At 46.6% G+C, this 20,177-nt stretch overlaps 1 protein-coding gene across 3 annotated transcripts in view; it reads left to right on the forward strand.

The window, feature by feature from the left end:
* The window catches only part of GRM7 (glutamate metabotropic receptor 7), a 931,188-nt gene that overhangs the window by 894,572 nt on the left and 16,439 nt on the right, over nucleotides 1-20,177 (forward strand). The window contains exon 10 of one of the 3 annotated variants that reach the window (XM_056129058.1): nucleotides 1,389-1,909. The exons of the other annotated variants lie outside the window; for them this stretch is intronic. Coding sequence (XP_055985033.1) covers nucleotides 1,389-1,459 — 71 coding nt within the window. The 3' untranslated portion in view covers nucleotides 1,460-1,909. Of the gene's footprint in view, nucleotides 1-1,388; nucleotides 1,910-20,177 lie in introns of those variants that run through there. 3 annotated transcript variants of the gene reach the window in all.

Raw genomic sequence — 20,177 nt, forward strand, 5'->3', positions numbered from 1 at the left:
CCCCCTCATAGGTGGTTTCAGTTAAAATTTTGCTATGGCAAAGGAAAACATTCTATAAGGAACAATGTAAAAAGTGAATCTCAAAATCCCAACAGCAGTCTAGGGGGGCATTTGGTAGCCATTGGAAGGGATCCCCATTAGTTGGTGTCTCAGCTTAGAAGTCAGCAGAGCCCTTGAGTGTGGCTCAGCCGCCAGTTGCATTTTCACTCCTGCCAGCTCAGGTTCCCAACCTGTATGTCTGCCCACACCTAGGCAGCTCCTGCCCCAAATCTCACACTCATGTGCTGCATTTGGCATGTTCCCCACACTCCCCATCTGTGGCTCGGCATCTGTGTGCTCATGGCCCTCGAATCCAAGGCAGATGAGCAGGAGGACAGAGCTGGGCTTGGGGCTTGGTGACACTGAGGGTGCTGGCTTTGCCGAGGTGGGTGTGAGCAGTCGCAGGGGCTAATCGGAACCAGAAACTGTATGAAAAGTCCTCAGGTCTGCACAGTGTGAGCCTGTGAAGCCTCTAGGTTCGCAGATATGGAGGGCCCCAGGTCCTCATTGTCCAGTCCCACCATCTATTTTCTAAGCTAGTAACCCTGCGTAGTGCAGAGACCCAACAGCTGCCAAGCAAATAGCAGCTTGAGCCAGCGACACACTCTCTGTTGGCTCTGAGGATGTCAGCCAACTAAACTAACTGTGACAGGGTGGTGGGATGGGCCAGTACGCTTCAGAAAAGCGATCATGTGCAGCTAGGAGACAAGATTCCAAATAAGCTAATTTAAAGACCATTCATATTATAGATCCATTCATATTCATATTCCCTTTTCCTACCTCCCGCTTTGCCTGGACTCTATAATATAAATTAAAGACTAGTGCTATTGCAAAGAAGAAATTGATACAGAACTATCATGGTCAGTAGCTATTTGATTTAAAAAAAAACTGCCCCTCAAACTGCTGGAAAATGGATGTGCCCCTCAAACCCTGCATCTACCTGGAAATTTCTGGAAGAGATTCCTGCACTGTGCTGATGTGTTATGGGTTTTTGTTCCATTTGGCTTCTGCATTTATTTCAATCCAGAACATTCCCAACTCAATGCTATTTGTTTCATCCTTGCAGACAATCACATTGGTGGGGCAGCTTGGCTGGACAAGGCTGTGACCTAGGGGGCTGGATTGAGAGGAGGAACACATGAGAAATACATGTAAAACCCAAATAAATCGCCTTCCCCGGGAGACTGCAGTGCTCCCCAGTTCAGAGGTGCCCGAAACACAGTGACCTGCTCTGCCTGAGTCTAGGATCTCTGTCACAAGCTCTGCTCCCAATGGAAAAAGAAATAATAAATGGGAATATTGTGTGCACATTTATTTTATACATCCTTGTATATTTACTTTTCCTGTAGACTGTTTACCACCAGTAAGAAAGAGTGTACAAAAGTCTGTTACTTGGTACACTATCCCACCAACAGTATAGCTTTTGCCTGCTTTCCAAAAGGTAAGAAACCATCTAATTTCTACTTCTCTGTGTGTGCCTGTCTCCGCTGAGAATTCAAAATGTCTCCATGAAAACCGTGCATGACCACATGTGAATCTATTTCCCCGAAGGATTGTGTTTCCCAAGACCATCTGCTTGCTGAGCGTGGTGCCAACAGCTGCTGTGGGTCTTGTGCCTGGTGTACTTTCTGGAGCACCTGAGTGTGGGTGTGTGTGCCCCTGTCTTTGCTCAACACGGAGCCAGCATGGCTGAGCTGGTGGCTCTTGACACAAGCTCTTGACACAGTCGATGGAGCGCTGCTTTGAAACAACCACTCCTGAGAGGCTACTGTTGAATATAATGAAGGCTTTATATTCCCAGTGTTGAATTAATTTAAAAAATAATCTAGCAGTATCATCTTAAACCCCAAACGGTCCTGATTCCTTTCTGTTTTGCAGCAAAGAAGTAGACAAAAGGGTTTGCTGACAGTGTATTAAATGTATAAATATATATTAAATGTGACTTGGGGCTCAAAGAGAAACACTGGGAAACAGAGTTCAGACCTTTCACAGCTGCAAAGCCTCACTGAAGACCCCAGGTTTCAAGATGAGTTTGACCATTACTCAAACCCAACAGTTTCCACTGAACACGCAGGGGATTCAAACAAATCACTTAGAAGAAATGGTGAGTGGTGTGTATGTGCCGTGGACATGAAAAATGAAGACAAGACCACACTATGGTCCCCAGGGAAGGCTGCTGTTGGACTCTGGGCTATCGCTAAAGGATGTATCACCTGCAGGAAAGGTGGGTAGTGGTGGTGGGAGTAATAGGGGGAAAGGGATAGAATGTAATAGCAATATTATCATCAACTCCCTGTTTCATCCTAACCAACATTACACAGCATCTTAATATCACTGACTGTGACCAGCATTCTTATCCGGCCGAACTTAGGGTACAACAAAGAAATGAAAAATAAACACAAATGAGAGTAAACATTAAAATCATGTGGTGATTTTGAGTGCAAGGACTCTTTTAATTTCCTCTAATCCTCCTTTGTGCTTATAAAATTGAGACCTAGCGAGACTAAGAGGGTACAGAAAGGTCATCACAGAAGGGGGATCTGCTTTCTAACCTGAGCTGGTCTTTCTCTTTTCTGGGCTGCTCTGCTCAATAGAACTTTTATAAGATCATCACTAACCTGTTTTCCAATTTTGTATTCCTAATGGTATTCTGAATACAAATAATATCTTGTTCTTTAAAAACAAAACTTCCTTTAGTACTATAAGACAGGACCAGAGTAATCTTCGAGTAATTACATTTCCTGTTGAGTTTAGATGAATGCCAGTGACTTAGTCTTTCATTTCAGCTGTTGTGTTCACATCACTATTGCCTTTTTCCATCAACATGATCCGTCCTAGTTTCTAAATGGGGCCTTCTCTTCTCCTGGTGAACAGAGAACTGCATTCCAGTGAGACTTCAGGGTTTTGCAGTCTAAGTTCTTGTCAAAAACACTGCAGCTCATCACTTGCAGGATCCTTTTATTGCATGAGACTGGAGGCAAATAATGAGGAAGTGCTTTCCCTGGGCTAATGGGACAGATTGCTGCCCAACATTCTCTTCAGCCTCATTCTAACTTAACGCCTTGTGACTCAAAGGGTACAAATGAAAATGGGCCAGGTTAGACTTTACTACACTGAAAAATAATACATAGTGTGTGATGTTTCGCAATCAGCAGTTTGTTTTTGGCCAGAATTGTCTTGTTTCAAAGATTATGAGTAAAAATGTGATTTGCATTGAAAATATGCTTCTTTTTCTGTCCACTGGAAGGAACTCCAACTTAGTAATATGTGCTTACATAGCCTTTATCCCATCTCTGGAGAAGACTGATGTATGTCACATTCATTCCAGTTGGGGAGCAAATCTTGTTCAAGATGCAATAAGAGAAGTGTGCAAGGAGAAGTTTATGTTTCGTGTTTGAATCCATTCCCATGTAGTGGTTTCAGGGAGACAACATATAAAGTAACACATTCAGGAGGGAAATTTTGTGCTTCTGTGTTTACAGTATAAGTTCAATTTCTAGCACTAAGATCCCATCCCACCTCCTGCTGGGGAAAGCCTTTAGAGGCCCTGCTCAGTGTACCATCCTTCCGATGCCCCTCTTTTTGAGGAATCCCAGACATTACCTCAGTTACACTGCCTGCATCTTTTGTCTGTTTGCCAGTGTGAAAACTCCCTAATTCATTACTAGTCCAGTAGCAGTTATTGTATGATGAATTGGGTATGGTAGCCAGTTCAGGAACTGGTTTGCTTAGGTGGTGTGTCCTCACGCCATGGGGTGTGTGCTGATTACACCACATGAATGGTTCCCTTGCAAATATAGGCACAGGAAAGCCCTGAGTCAGCTTTTGATGAGGTATGTGTTTTCACGCAAGAACACAATATAATGGTATCAACATCTTACAAAAGTATTAAGTGGTTTTGTACGAAGCAGTACTATCATTTCCTATAATACGCACAGTGGGACCTTTTCTCATTTTTTAAGCTTTTAGGAAATGTGTGAACCAAGTTTTTGTATCCTGTGGGGACACATTCCTTTTTAATGTTCACTATGGTATCTTGGAGGTAAGTGGAGACTTCCTCAATTTTGAATCCATTTGGCAGCACTAAAAAGTTTATCTTTACAGAGTATGATCCAAACTTTAACCTGGAACTGGTCTTTAAGGTGTGACCTGAAATCACCTTAGAAATAAATGCAGCGATAAATCTTTGGGGACATATTTCTTTCTGCCCAAGAGCTCCACGATACACTATCTTTTCTCTCAAAAGCAGAATCCTCAAAAGCCAATTAATATTTGACATTTCTGCTCGCTGTTCAGTTTCCACTGAAAATGGGTGGAACTTTCACATGCCCGGCATCTCTGCTGCTGCTCAACATATGAGAGACACACTTAGCATGTCCCAAGGACACTGTGTTTGGTTGCATGTGTAAGCCCATTTGTTGGGTGGGATTCATGGATAGTAAGGATATTCTTAAGTTGCAACAGCCCAAGAAATGTTCATTCCACACCTTTCCTGTGTGCTAGTCTGAACCTTATGGAAGTGGATACAGAAGCTGACTGTAACCCCGATTGCATGGAATGTTCAAGAAAAGCTTGACCACATGATAGCACACAGAGGTCTGAGCTGGTTCTCCCTGGGGAAGGACACTGGGAGCTGTTGAGAAAAGAGCTCAGCTGGCACCAGACTGTGGGATACATTCTGGTTCCAGGCAAGAATACTTTCATAATTCAAGCACTGCATCTGGGGCAGATGGATTGTTTATAGGAGATGTCCTATAGAAAGCAGCATGAATGTGGGGTGGTGGAATGGGGAGGGTATAATATAGTCATTTCTTTCTTCAGGACTTTAGCAACTACTGCATTCTCTGGATATGTGTATGCAGTGAACTGGACCCTCGGGACGCTCCCTGCTGCCCAGTAAATATCTGGTCATCCAGGCACTACTAAGAAGCCAAAAATACCAAGCGCACAACCTTAGCATGAGAACTGGGTACTTCCAGCAAAATCCTCCAGGGTCACAATGATTTCCCTGAAAAGGCAATATTTCAAACCCCGAAGTCGCCGATTTGGAAGTCACAGTAGTTACATACAATTCTGAAAATCCACCAGTCTACACTGCACTTGTACAATTAAAACATTCCAAGAATCCCCTTCCCTGTCCCTTTTGTATTGTGACTGCAAACCGGTGCCCTTCCATCTGCATCTCTCACGAGTAGAGTTCAGACACAAAGTTGCGGGCTCAGCACACACCCTGTTGCCCTGATCACAGAGTTGGTTGTGGCACCAGTGTTCCTGTGATGGTGCCAGGGGTCGTACTCAACGGATGAGGCTCGGATAAGCTATGCTCCACTCGACCATCACCCTCGTGTCATTGGTGTGTCATTAAGCACAGGCTTCCCCCAACTCTACAGCATCTAGTCTGTGGGAGGAAAAATAAAAAGATCCATTTGGTGGTTTTCAGGACCATGAAGTACAGTTTCATGGCAGCTGGTCTTGGACAGATTGTGTTCCTAAGCCCGTCTCTCTTGCATTTCAAAAGCAAAGAGCAAGGGCCCTAAATCCTAAACCAAGTTATCTGGCCAGTCTCTCTCACTCCTGTTTCTGGGCATGAGCATGTTCTAGAGAGCAAGTCATAGTCCCTCACTCCCACAAGTTCCCCTGAAAGCCTCAGCTTGGCGGACACTTTCCCCCGTGCATATGAAATGGGACGTAGTTGCAGTTGAAATGAACTTTCTGTAGGAATCAGAGTTAACCACTATTTCTCTTTATGATCCACATGAATAGTCTCATTATGGTTTTTTTGTTTCAAGTTGAATTCTCCAATTACATCACTGCTCCTTTTCCCAGAGGCCCCAGGTCTGTGCTGAGAAGAGAGAGGAGCCAGACGTCTCCTCCTGCCTCTGTCACTGCACCCACCCCTTACAGGAGCAAGCCAGAAAGCTGCACGCCTCCTCCCGTGAGAGCTGGGCCAAGTCTTGGCGAAGGGCTCGCACACCCTTTCTCTGGCTCTGTCTCCGGGATGCTGCATGATTGTGACTAGGGTAGCACCAACTTCCCCGCTGCCTGGGGCTCAGTGAAGAAGAGAGATCTATTGCTACCATCTCATTTCCTCTTGTCTAAAATGGGGCTTGTCCTCAGCAGGGAGCCAGGGGGGCAGCAAGACTGAGCTGGAGAGAGCAGTGTGCCACCCTGCTGGCTCCCTCTTCACCCTTCCCCAGCCCCTGATTTGTGATTAGATTGATTTCTGCTTTAACCCACCAGAGGAGGCGAGGACAGATCTATGGAAGGCAAGTTCTTCTCTAGCTATGTGGTCTATTTTCAGGAGAGTTGAGGGTCTTGTGAGGGTCATTCATAGTTCTTTTTCTTGGCGAACCTGTCAGGGATTGCTGTCTTAACCCCCAGGACCACTGAGGCTTAGAAAAGCAGCAGCAGCCTGACCTGTGGGATTCGACGAGAGTCTCTCCAGGCCAGCTGGCAAGGCGAAGAGCCTTCATCCCAGTCCCAGTCTTTGGCCTGTTGGAGTGATGGAGTCCCTTGATCTTTGCTTGTGAAAACACATTTTGTTTCCTTTTGAGGCTGGGATACTGCAAACAAATACCGATACCACCCAGAGACCCTTGTATTTATCCAGCTTGTAGCACACATCCCTACTCTGGAGGCCACAGGTTCCACTTTTCCGTCTTCCAGTGGCCCTGCCCAGCAGTACACAGTCATGTGTCAGTAGCAGCTGTGAATCAGGGTGTCACAGGGCAGCATTCTGTCCCAGGCGTTCTGTCGGGATGGATTTCGTCTTCATTTCCACTTGACATAAAGAGGAACTGAGGTTCAGAGCAGTAAACTGAATTTCCACAACACATCCTGGGTAGGTGCCTGAGCACTTGTCCTCTGTTTAAATTCCTAATAAATGTCTCGGAAATGGAAAGGAAGGGCAAGAAAGATGATATTTGGGGAAACATTGACCTTGCACATGCCAAGTCTAGCTTTGATTTCTAGCACCCTGTGGGTCCCCCAGACCCTACCAGAAGTGACTGACTCCTTAAGCACAGCAGGGTGTGGTCCAAAAATAAGAAAGAGAAAGATGGGAGGAAGGAAAGGAGGGAGGTAGGGAGGGAGGAAGGAAGAAAAGAAGAAAGGAAAGGAAGAAGAAAAGATCTCCGTGATGTACCCAGCATGCACTGTTCTCCCTCTGGACCTCAGAGACCCAGAGCCACCTGCAGACAAAGTGGCTCTCCAGCATCTCACCGCAGAAGTCACAGCCTGATCTCAGGGCACCTTGGGACAGAGATGTGCACTTTCCATTTCTGTTTGCCTCCACACTTACCTCCTTCTATGGAACAACAAGTGCTAAGAGGGGCTGGAGCAATAACACAGCGGGTAGGGCGTTTGCCTTGCATGCGGCCGACCTGGGTTCGATTCCCAGCATCCCATATGGTCCCCTGAGCACTACCAGGGGTAATTCCTGAGTGTAGAGCCAGGAGTAACCGCTGTGCATCGCTGGGTGTGACCCAAAAAGCAACAAAAAAAAAGTGCTAAGAGTACTTGTTATGCTTCTGCCCACTCCTTTGGTAAACTACACATTAAAGACCATGTTTTCACCTCTAGATGCTAGACCTCAGAGCACTCAATGACATTCACATCATAACATGCCTGAAATCTACTGACCCTACTGGGTGAGTTCAGTCAGTTATATAAAAAGCATGGACTCTGTGTGTTCACTCTTTGGCCGGCCACCAGCCTGGCCTACAACCCAAGCAAGAAGAGGAGCACCTGAAAAGATGACACTTCCTTGGCACAGAGACGTGAACTTGAAACCTCCAAAACCCAGGTTTCTGTCCTCGCGCCTCCCTCCACTTCCCCACAGAAAATCTCTGGAAGGAAACAGACTGCCCAGCTCACATCAGACTGGCCCTCCCGTGTCAATGAGAAACATGCTCCATTGATGCACAAGAAACTTAAATCCTCCTCCCCTCACTTTAGGTCATGTTGAGCATTACGTGGTGATTGGAGACCCCAAATCTCTTTCTTTCCAGGTGAGAACATGCATCACCTAACCCTGGGCCTGGCCAGGAAAGACACTGAGCTGAGGCTCCATGGAGGCTGCTTCCAGCCACTTGGGATCTTGGCACATTGAGAGCCCGTCTGGGGCAAGCCTGGGACAAGTGTGATCTGGGTGGTCCTCACCATACTACACAAAGCCCCCTCCTTACTCAGAAACTACTCTTGGTTCATTAGAACCTTTTCTGGGACTTCTGGAAAACTTCTGGACCTTCTGCTGGAAGCTGATCCGCATATATGCTGCTGAAGAAGCCCTCAGAACATTGTACAGGTTCCAGAAGGAGGAGCAGGACTGGCAGAATCAAGGTTCTCAATTGAGCTCCCAGAAGAAGGTATGCGGGAGGGAAGCAGGTGCTCAGGTAAAAACCCTCATCCTTCACGGCAAGCAACAGGCTGCCTCTAACAGGGACCCAGGCGCAGGGCCCTCTGTGTCATCATCTGTAAGCTGTAACCTCCGTGGTTGGTGAGGACCGAACACAGGGAAAGGATGAAGAGCTAAGCTGGGCACGGTCTTGCCACTACTGTTTCTCCAGCACCTCAACTGACCCGAGGTTTCTGCGTGGCTTTGCTCCAGTAGTGAATTTGAGAATCCTAAGCCAACCAGTCCTCTTCCCTGTGCCGGCTAGTCATCCCAAAGCTGTGCATACACCATAAGGAAAGTCGGGAGTGGCAAAGCCACCAAGCCACATTGATTTCTGTCTGGAAAACCTGCAGAAGTTTCTGATTGAAGTATTGACACTGGCACTGCTCTGGCTTTCACCTCTTTGGTATGGATCTCTTGAGAGCGCCAGGGCCTTAAAACCCAAATTTCACTGCACTGACAAAGGGGAAAGTGAGTTGGAACCCACAGAGCTCCCACTTAATTCAGAGCACAGCTCAGCTTCCCTGGCTCAAGACACAAATCCATCTAATATGGTAGCCAAGCCCAACTAGATTATATGTATCTGTGAGTTCTCAGATATTAATACTATGGACCGGCTTCTATTGCCTGAGGATATCTGTCCAGAAGACCACTTCTGAAACGACCGTCTGCGTGCCTGCAGATCTCATTGAAGCTTCTTGGCCCTTCACCTGAGGCTCCTCTGCACAATCACCTCCCCAGGGATCCTGACGCACCAGCAGATGTGGAAACTTGGGTTATATCCTGGCTACTGGGGTCGCCTAGATGAGCAGGATGGGATCAATAGGACCATAGTCACTTCCAGAGTAGAGTGGATTCCAGGATGTCAACAGGTGTCAAAAAGAAAGATGCACCTGCATTACTGTTCATGCGATGTCCACTGTCTTTAGGAAGTCTCTCCAGCTGTCTGCTGGCCCCCAAAATGCTAGTTCAATCAAAGTCTTCTCCCCGGAGATCATCCCTGAAGCTGGAGCAGGAAAAGAAGAGGCAAACCACAGAGCTGACTCCTGGAGCAGAACGCACCTCCTGCATTTAAGGCTGGGTCTCCATGACAACATCAGATCCGAGACAGAGTTAATATTTCTCCTGGTCCTGCGTTCTTTGGGCCAGGATGGGTCATGGTCTTTTGCTGCCCACATGAGCTAATGCAGCCTTATGCAGTCATGCCAAGTTACACAGTAGGAGAATCTACTCTGAATTTTGTGAGCCTCCAGTTTTCAAAGAAATGGCCATATTCAACTCTTCATTGGTGTTTTTCTGCTCAGCCAGGCAGTAAAAATGGCCACGACCACCACTTTCTCCATTCCTGCTGCTGCTGTCTGCGTGAGCTGTGAGGAGGCAATAGAAGCCTGTAGTTCAGACTGAAGCTGCTAATTCCAACTGTGGATACAGAAGTGGGCGCTTTGCTTACTCTCTTAATAATGCAATTACTTACAGCATCTGAAAGCTGGGCATGCTATGAGTAACTCCCAGGTCATTAGAATTCATTTATTTAGTACATAGACTGTGCCTCACACCATGCTTGGCATAGGATACAATCTTCAGAGATCAGCTATTACTTGTGAATCTCACCAATAGATCTGTCTCTGCTGGGTTCGTTCTGTATTCCCTCGCCAAGAGACTGTAGGAATTTAAAATCATTAGAAGAAAACTGAAAAGGTCTTCAGCTGCATTTGACATGTGGCAAGCTCACCATAGATAGCTGTAGCCAGGGCTTTCAGGCAGAGGATGACAGAACATTGCCACTCCCATAATATCGCTCTGCCAGATGCACTGAGTCCCCCTGCCCAAACGGAGCAAGAGGGAAAGTAAGGGAGGCCTGTATAGAAGGGCATCTCATTCTGGTCACTCTCCAGTGATTGTGTGACTGGCCTGCAGGATCTCAGAGGGTATCAGGGCCATGTTCTGTTCTGGTTGCTGGTGCCAAGTGGCTTATATTGTGGCGTATGCCATGAATACTGTGAGCTACCACAAACCATTTTCTAGAAACATCTTCCTCTCTGTGGAAAGGTCCCCCATGTGCTTCATGCAGTACTTGCAACACTCCCTATTTCCTGAGCTACAGTTTCAGGCACAGTGGTCATGACACAGTCCTGCCTTGAAACAAGTCTGGATCTGGTGACCAGGGAGGTCTTATGTGGCATTTGCACACCAATCGCCAAACACACTCAAGAGCTGAGCAGCCAGACCAGGTTCACAGTATCCACAGACCTTCCACTGGACCCACACAACATGTGCCCCAGCCCTTTCCACTTGCAGTTGTCCCAAAGTGGGAATTTGGTGCTGGCAGGAAAGTGGTTGGCCATTCCTTCGGACCCAAACTGACGTATGCAGCGTGTCCTAGGTGTCTTTGTATCTGGCTTCACAAACTGGAGGCACAATGCCTGAGTGTGACAGGGCAGTACTGTCATAAAGCAACACTGTGTGTCATGTTAGCAAGTGGGAGTCTGTGTGTAATTAGGAACAGTGCACAATGCTGAGCAGCATCTTGAGGAGTCTGTTTCTTTGGGGTGGGGGGTGTTGGGGTTAGAGTAAGTGAAGCACCAAACCAGCATGCAAAGCTAAGAGGAGAGCAAGTGTGAGATCCTAAATCCCAGAGGGGCCTGTCAGCCTGTCAGCCTGGCTGAGTCCAGGGAGACCTTTCCAGCTGCTCGATGCTCATTACTAAACTGGAGCTGGGAAATGGCTGTGGAAGAGACCGAGCTAGAAGAACTCTTTCCTTTGGGAAATTGCATTCAAGCTATGAATTTTTCCAGGAAAAGAAATAGAAACACTCAGCATCAAATATCCTTCATGAAATCCTATCCATGAATTTAGACTCTGGCAGTATAGAAAAAAATATCAAAGGGAAAGTTGTACCCTTGAAAAAAATTAAAATCAGTACCAATGAACCCATCAACTTACCATTGTGAACATTCTGGTCTGTGGTTTTCTCGTGCCAGGAGGTCCTACTCCTCACTATCAGAGCTGCCTTCAGTCGTGGCCATGACTCGTGAGCAGATGGACAAACCCTGGGTGGAGGCTGGGCAGGTGTTTGTCCAAGTGCCAGTGACCAAGCAGGCTGAAAATCTGTACTCACTCCTATACAATCTATACTTCAGTGCCTCTTCATGGGACAGCTGTGAAAGTTGTGGATGGGGACATTCATTTACAAGACACGGAGAAAGAAAGGTCTTCCACAGAGTTGCCTCAAATCTCCAGAGCTGAAAATCAGCTAAGTGTTTTCTAAGCATCAGTAATGAGGAGCCACTGGCCACTTGCTCAGTCAGATGGAGAACCAAGATCCAGGATTCTGGGAGGATCAGGTTAGTGGCCCCAGATCATCAGCTGTGCTCTGGATCTATGTCTCCAGAGCCAGGAAGCCAGCGGGCCTGGAGGTATGTGTGCTGGACCTCCTGGGGGTCCATCTGCAGTCCTTCTAGCTTTTGCCTTCAAGCCAGGGTGGCAAGTGGGGTGTAATAGCCCAGCATGTACCCAATTTCACCCTGCCACCTTATTTTTAAGCAATCAGTTCTCTGAAGCTTATTATTACCATTGCAATTACACAGGAGATTAAATCAAGTCTGAAAAGATGAAGTTTGCTGTTTCTTTTGTCTGCAAGTTTTCTCCTGATTTCTGGTGGAGCCTGGCCCAGAACCACCTGATCTGATGGGTGGGTGCTGCTTCTTGTTACAGACAGAGCCTCAAAAGCTGGTCCTCTGGGAGATCATGCTTGCTCCAAGGCAGGAGGAACAGCTGCTCCCATCATTCATTTATTTATTGGTTTTTAGGCCCCACCTGGCTGTGCTTAAGGCTTATTCCAGGCTCTGTGCTCAGGGGTCACTTCTGATGGTGCTGAAGGGAATATATTTGGTGCAGAAGATCAAACCCAGTTTGGCTGCTTGGAAGGCAAACACCTAAATCTGACACTCTCTCTCAAGACCCATCTTTAAAGCACAAGATGGTTTCAAAATACTCTGATTCCATATTAAACCTCAGGGAATGGTGCTGGAAAACCTAGAGCCTGCAACAGGATGAACCCAGGTCACCCTTTCATCCAAAACACACACAAATCAGCTCAAAGTGCATTAAAGACTTGAACGAAAGACCTAAAACTGGAACTCTCCTTGCAGAAATCCCAGCAGAAAGATGCTGGACTTTGACCTGAGTCGCTATGTTTTAGATCTGAACCCCAAAGCAAAGGCAACAGAAGGAGAAGTAAATAGCTGAGACAATATCCAGGTAATTTAGCTTCCTTATGGAAAAGGAAACCACTAACAAATAAAAATAAAGCCTATTTGATGGAAGGAAATGTTTGGAAATCAATCATCTTAGCAGGGCTTAGGAGGCAAAATATGTAAAGAACTCATACAGTTAAAACAATCCATTTAAAAACAGGCAGAGGATGTAAAAAACTTTTGCAAGAAATAGATGGACCCAAGTATGCAATAAGGTGCCCAGCCCCATGATTCCATGCACGCGGCTCAAATACGGATCATACCACCTGGAGCTACGGCCTCACACTGTGGAAAGTAGGAGGGAGATTCTAAAGATGTGTGCAACAATCACCATTTCATTCATCCAAAGAAAACAAAAACACAAACTCAGAAAGATATTTGCACGCCCGTATTGGCTGAGGCATCGGTCATGAGAACCGAGCTACGGGAAGAACCCAATTATCTATCAATAGGTAAAACAATTGTGGTCTGTACACACAAACCCTGGAGTATTATTGCTCAGTCATTAAAACAATGTGCTCTTGGAGCCAGAGAGATAGCACAGCAGGTAAGACTTGAGCCTGCCAGGAATGATCCCTGTGTACAGAGCCAGGTGTAAGCCCCAAACCGAAGCCTGCCAGGAGTGATTCCTGAGCACAGCTAGGTGTGGACCCCAAACCAAAAATAAATAATATATATACATATGTATATGTGTGTATATATTTTATAATAATGCTATTTGTGTCCACAGGGATGAGACAAAAGTCAGGGGAATTCAAATACGATATTATCACTTCAATGTGGAGCATAAAATGTTTTAAATTTGAAGAAAACAAACTCATGGATATAGAAAGTGGTTCAGAGGTGGGGGTGTGGTGAAAAGGCACAAATCTCTAGAAATAAAATCAATCCATGCTGGGTTGTAAATACAGTATGGTGAGTCTCCTTCATGAACTTTCTATAGAGATTTGAAAGCTGCTAAGAGGGTAGATTTTAACAATTCTCTTCCAAGCAAATAATGGTCTATAACTATGTCTGGTGACAGATGTTAACCGGGTTTATTACAGTGAGCATTTTGCAGTCAACTCAAATATCAAATAATTATGCTGTACAACTGCAGCTAATACTATTTGTCAATTATAGCTCAATAAAAAATAAGTGCATAAATAAATACAAGCAAACCAACATAAATCAAATTTTCTAGTTCAGCACTGTACCTCTCAGGGACTGCCAAGACATGCACCTGTTGTTTAGAAAGATGCTTTCATCTCTTCTGTTCCCTGCACTGGCTCTCCATGAGTTCCCAATTGCTTGTGAAAAGTAGCAGAAAGGAAAACTTTCTTGACCTCTTTCTAACACCACAAGACCCATTTGAACCCATGCAGCTCCAACTGCTAACCAAATTCAGGGGTTCAAAGATATATTTCTCTTAGGAAGTATGATGCCTTCCTTCCTTCCTCCCTCCCTTCTTTCTTTCTTTCTTTCTTTCTTTCTTTCTTTCTTTCTTTCTTTTGCTTTTTTTGGGTCACACCTGGTGATGCACAGGGGTTACTCCTGACTCTGCACTCAGGAATCACCCCTGGTGGTGCTCAGGGAACCATAGGGGATGCTGGGAATCGAACCCGGGTCTGCCAGGTGCAAGGCAAACGCCCTACCCGTTGTGCTATCGCTCGAGCCGTGAATGATGTCTTTCTTCAGAGCCTTCTGTGGAACATTGTAATAGCACAGAACAACAAAACATACAAACAAACTTAGCTCTAGCAGGGACCAACCTCAAGTAGAGTCAATGAATGCTGAGCTAGACATGGTACAAGTTGGAGATACACATCATCCTCACCCACACGCATGTACACATATACACACACACATACACACACACACACACACACACACATCACCCTGCACTCACCTGGCCATACAGGGATCTGATTCTCTGATTCCACACTGATCAGCTTGGTCCAGATGGGTGAGACAAGACCTCCAGATACGGTCTGGACACTTGATGGATGGTCCATCCTTGACTGCTCTGCTCATCTACCTTCGAGGGAATCCTTTCCAAAAAAGGGTAAGGAGGCAGACTGCCCTAGGACCCTCTCAGAGAATTCCGTGTTCAGATCAGGAAATACCAGACTTTCAGTTACACTGTGCTCCTCTCCACTCCAGGCAGAAATCTAACTCCCAACCGTATCCCATACTCAGGCTCCACATGACAGCTGGAAGTCATGGGAAGCTGGGGCCATGGGCTGCATAGTGCTCCTGGGAATCCAGCCCATCTGGTGGCTTGTTGGAGACACACCAGAGAGATCCCGGCGGCAGCTTTGTTTCCCCTCCATTCCCACGTCCAATTCTGGACAAGCCATTCCATGGATGATGGGAAATGTCATACTGCTGGAGTTTTCTCAAGTTTTATAGTTTGTTGTCATGGAAGCTGCCAGATTTTCAGAGTCTTCATAAATAGCAGGTATAGCCACCATAAATATCCTGGCAGATCCACTTCGCTCCTTCAACCATCTGAAGGCTAGTTGCAAGTTACTATGACAAGGGCTCAATAATCACATGACATCACAGAGAGAAGTGCAGTGAGCACCACAGGGTTCTGTGCTGAGCAGAGATATTTAAGATTCTGACTCTCAAGTACCTGGCCAGTGTGGAGAGGGTCAGTGGACATGTGGACATGGAACCACGTCTTGTAGAATTTTAACATGTTGACGCAAGAACTTTCCCCTCCCTGGCAGCTCACACTTGGCTATGGCTGAACACAGATAGTAGCCCCCATGTCTATACATCCTGCTAAATGGCTGGAAGATGTAAGGAAGAAGTCCAGAGTCTTGTCACCAGCCTTCCACGGAGGGGCTTGTCCTTCCTTGCTTTCCCCACCACAGACATGAACAGAGCAGAGAGTGAACACCAGAAAGCAGACATAAGGTGCTCGGGGTGGGGGTGAAATTCATTTTTAGCTCGGGCTGAAAATGAATCAGGTTCCCTTGCCTCCCGGGTCAGGAGCAGGAAGTGGTTTCCACTCCGTTGGGGTCACAGTAGAAGCTGAGACAAGCAGGAACCCCAGCTGTCCTGGGACCAGGCCCCCATGCATGGCACTAGGACAACTGCAGCTGCCCAGCATTCCCCTGCCCCCAGACTATCCCTATGGAAGCCAATTTCCATCACTGTAGGTTCTGGAGATCTGTGGAGGTCAGAGCAGGGGTCTCATGGAGGCTCAAACAGGCATCTGCATTGATTTAGCACCATCTCATTGGTCTGAGAATGTGGTGGAAGATGGGGGTTATGAAACTCCTAGCGGGAGCTGTGAGTACCTGGCTAATGGGCTCATTTTTCTTTTTTCAAACTTTTTGCATGTTTTTATTGAGGTACCCTAGCTTACAATATGATTGGAGTTATTTTATCGTCCCACCCCAGTCCCTCACAGTGTTTCAAGATCCACTATGGTCCCCTCTAATCCCTTTAGACGCCTCAGTTCCCAGTTCTGTTGTTCATATCTCAGGGTTGGTCTGCACTGAGAAAGGAAGAGGAAGAGTCTCTTCCTTTGTCTTGTCATGCTCTGCATATGAGATCATCTGGTATTGATCTTCTCTTTTGGATCCCCTGTCATGCAACGTGACAGACTCCCTTCCTTCTAAGCTTCAGCCAACTGCAGCACTTCATCTTTTTAATATAGCTGAGCTGCCGCTTTCTGTGTGTTATCTCAGTCCCTTTATCCCTGTCTGCTGTTGGGCCCTTTTGTTGTTTCCACAGGGCTGCAATGAACTAGGTATGCCAATGTCTTTTTGGTTTAATGATGTTGTCATTGACAAAAAAAAAAAAAGAAAGATGAGGGTCTTTGTTGATGCCTCTGAGACCAAATTCTGAGTTGAGTGGGACCTCATTGTGCTAATGCAGCAGCTCGTCCCGACTGACAGACATTATTGACTCAGTGGTCTGAGAGCAGGGAGCAGGGTTGTCAATGCCTCGTTGGGTCTCCCCCCTCTGCCACGGAGCTTCTGGCACCTGCAGGTGGACAATCCCTTTTGAGCTGACACATGAAAGGCCAGGGAGTGAATCTCAGTGAGAGATATGCCAGAAATGCATGCCACAGATTCTGTCACGACACATGGGTCCAATCTCCTAGTCAGCAGAAGCAAAGGACACAGGAAGAGAAGGGAACAGCAGAGACTAGTGGCCCCTCCTGCTCTGAGGTTGAAGTCTCAGAAAACAGCAAAGAATCCCAGTTGGTGGGCTCTGGCTCTTCAGAATCTGTGGTACCAGGCCACACTATAATCATTCATGGCTATTCATGGCTCTCAAATGTTAACTTTCCGAGGAGCTACTAAAGATGCAGGTGTGGCCTGTACAGGCTTCTTGGACCCCAAGTTACTAACAAGCTCTTGCTGGTGCTCCTGGGGCAGTCTTGGAGCAAGATGGACCAAAGAGATTTTGAAAACTAATTTTTTGACCAGGTCCAATATGTGCCATTAACTTAAAACTCAACTGCTGTGAAAATGCAAGTTCACCAGAAACCAGCATTTTGCTCTAGCCTCAGAGAATGCTTAAGTTAAATACTGGCTCTTAAACTGGGTTATTGTTTGTTGAAGGTGTTTCTGTCTTAGCAGAAAGCATAAAAATAGAGGCCAAGTTGTAATTTCACTTAAAATCTGCTTTAGGTGTTTTTGTATGGATAGAATCACCTAGAATAGTTTTTGTCAACTTTTCCCAACTGTGATCCTCTTCTGACATTGTTTGCCTCCTGTGTTCCTCATCCTACTGGTTGGTCCCCTGCTCTCTTGCCTTATGCACCTCTACTAATAGGATTTTTCACCTGTGACTCCCTTGGACTATCCAGGGGGCCATATGCCCCCAGGTTGGAAATGCTGGTTTAAAGTACCTAAAGGAATAAAAATCTAATAATATATTCAAACCCCATTTGCCCTGTCACATACACAGATCATAATTGCAGACTTTCATCTAATTGCTAACAGTAAGTCGGCTCTTGAATAATTAGGAGGAGGGTGGGATGCGATGTATCAGCATAGGAGCAATCTCTGGGTACAAAAACACTTTTGTTTTTCAAATGTCACAATGACATTTCCATAAAAAAACAATCCTATCCCCATATGAGAGGTAGTGCTAATAAAGCCAATAGTGACACTGCCATGGTATGAAGCAGGAGGGTACCACACAACTGTGAACACTGACTGACCATCACACGCTCCTGCAACCCTCCTTCTCCACTGCCTGCTGGCCCAGCTCTGGGAGTCTGTGCCTGTCACCACCAGCCTTTCCCCAGGAAGATCCAAGGGCAGCCAGGAGAGCAGCGTTGGTCCAGCACAGATGCCATCAGCGCTGGTCCTGAGCGCTGGAAACTTCCTCAAGATCCAATTATACAGGCTCTGCAAGACTGACTGGGGCCAGGCCCCCTGAACACACCCTCTAGGTTCATGTGTGTCTGCTACCGGAAATTGTATCTGAGAGGACAAGAGGATCTTTTAAATTCTCCCCAGAGATCCTTTAAGGAGGCCCTGGGAAGGTGGGATGTGGAGATGTGGGGTTCCAGGGACGGCCGCCATACAGCATGAGAAGAAGGAAAAAAATGGAGATAGAAGTGTCACTCTGTCACGTGCTTAACACCTCTGTGATTTCCCTCAGGACACAACCCTGCAGCTCCATAGATGCTTCTAAGGTATGAGATTCCCAGAAGAGTCTAGGAGCTCTGGGTCCACTGCCAAGAGTCATGTTCAACTAGTTGCTCTGAGCTTTGGGACCCAGTGATGCTGGGGGCTTCTCCACCTATATCTGTGGTTGCTTGGGGTGATGCAGGGCAAGGATCAAACTCAAGGTCTTGGATGTGTAGGAGATGCATCCCTGATACCTCAGCTACCTCCCTGGTCCCCAAAATAACTTATTAATAGCTGGCGGCACCCTGGAGATGAATGCCATGAGCCTTCTGCACAAAGGTGGCTGGAGAACATCCCCATTTGCCAAGGTCAGGTGGCTTCACAAACATCATGTTCTGGAGGCTGCATGGAGAATTCATTTTCAGAGTGATAACCGGTGAGCTGTTAAGAAGATCAAACTGTCCCTTCACGTCTCCAGAATGAATTACCTTTTCTTCTCACAGCAAGTTTCTGGCCCCTTCATCACCAGCCCCGCTGGGGTCTGTTGATCAGCACATCACAAGACTCTGTATGGATTGCTTCTATATGCCATGTCTTCAGAAGAACTCTTTTGAGATTTTTTTCCTTTACTTTATTTTGAGATAAAAAATTGGAGGCTGGCTTCTACCAACAGACATTGCATATCAACTTAAATGCTTGAAATAGCTGCAAACAAATCCTGGCCGAGACTTTATGATAATGATGAGCTCTTCAGATTCTCCAGCAAGAATAGAAATGAGAAATGCCATTGGAGTGGTTGATTAAAAGTTTGAAAGCATTTTCTTTCCCAGTAATTCAGAAGTGTATTAACAGCTGACTTTATAGCACAATAATCCAATAGTTTCTCCTTTTTTGGAAAAAAATATTAAAATGTCTTGTAATCATGTGGAGGAGTCTGAATCCAGTTTACACTTCTTCCTCACAAATGGTTGTGAAGTTGATTTTATATGCAGATAAATGACTATTGTTGCAGTGAACGACAAAGAGCCAGATTGACTGCCATGACAGGTGACATTTTATCATGAATAGCCAGAAAGATGGAAGGTGCAGGGAATGGAAACCCATGCTCTGATGGGAGACCCTCAGACCCCACTCTACCTCCCTTCTGCCTCTCTCCTGACACCTCCCACGGAGCTTTTGTGACCTGCATGGAGTTGATGTCCGGGTGAGCAGTGGTTTATGTTGTGTTGGAGCCTGGCGGGCGAACACCTCCCAGACCTGCCTCCAGGGCCTATCTGGACTCAGTCTCTGTGCTCTTCCTTCTCTGTCAGGGAAACCTCCGAGGGCTGCCATGCTCCAAACACAATTCCTTGTCCCGATCTTTGTTGGCTTACCAGATTACTCCAGGCCTCTCAGCATCTCGTGATAATGCACTTCCAGAGCCCGGGGTGGAAGCACCATGCCTAGTTGTCTGAGCCAGGCCAGGCATGTCCGTGGCAAGGATGGAAGGACATCTGGAGGGCATGTGCCACTGTGTAGGGTGGTTCCTTCCTGGTGACGCTTGGTTCCACAGGGTCAGCGGCTGGCATCCTGTCCCCAACCATGGCTGAAACAAAATGAGCTCTTGTGACAAGGGTTTGAGCAGGAATCTCACCAGAGGCAGGAACGGCGGAGCCAAGAGCACTGTGAGCAGACCAAGAGGATGTGGAAGAGAGTTCTTGGAGTAACCTTGCACTTGCTGCCCATTCCCTGGCATGCATGGAGCTCATTGGGGATGCCGTCCCTGTCAGAAGAGCAAGGGAGCCCCCGAAGGGCTTGTGAGCAAAGGAGAAGAGGAGAGACTTCAGCCCTGCTTCTGGCGCTGGCTCCGAGTGCATCTGAGAGTCCATTGCAAGCTGAGATGGAGGGGGGTGGAGTGGATGG

The sequence above is a fragment of the Sorex fumeus genome, unplaced genomic scaffold (genome assembly GCF_029834395.1).
Source record: "Sorex fumeus unplaced genomic scaffold, SorFum_2.1 ptg000072l, whole genome shotgun sequence".
Lineage (NCBI taxonomy): Eukaryota > Metazoa > Chordata > Mammalia > Eulipotyphla > Soricidae > Sorex > Sorex fumeus.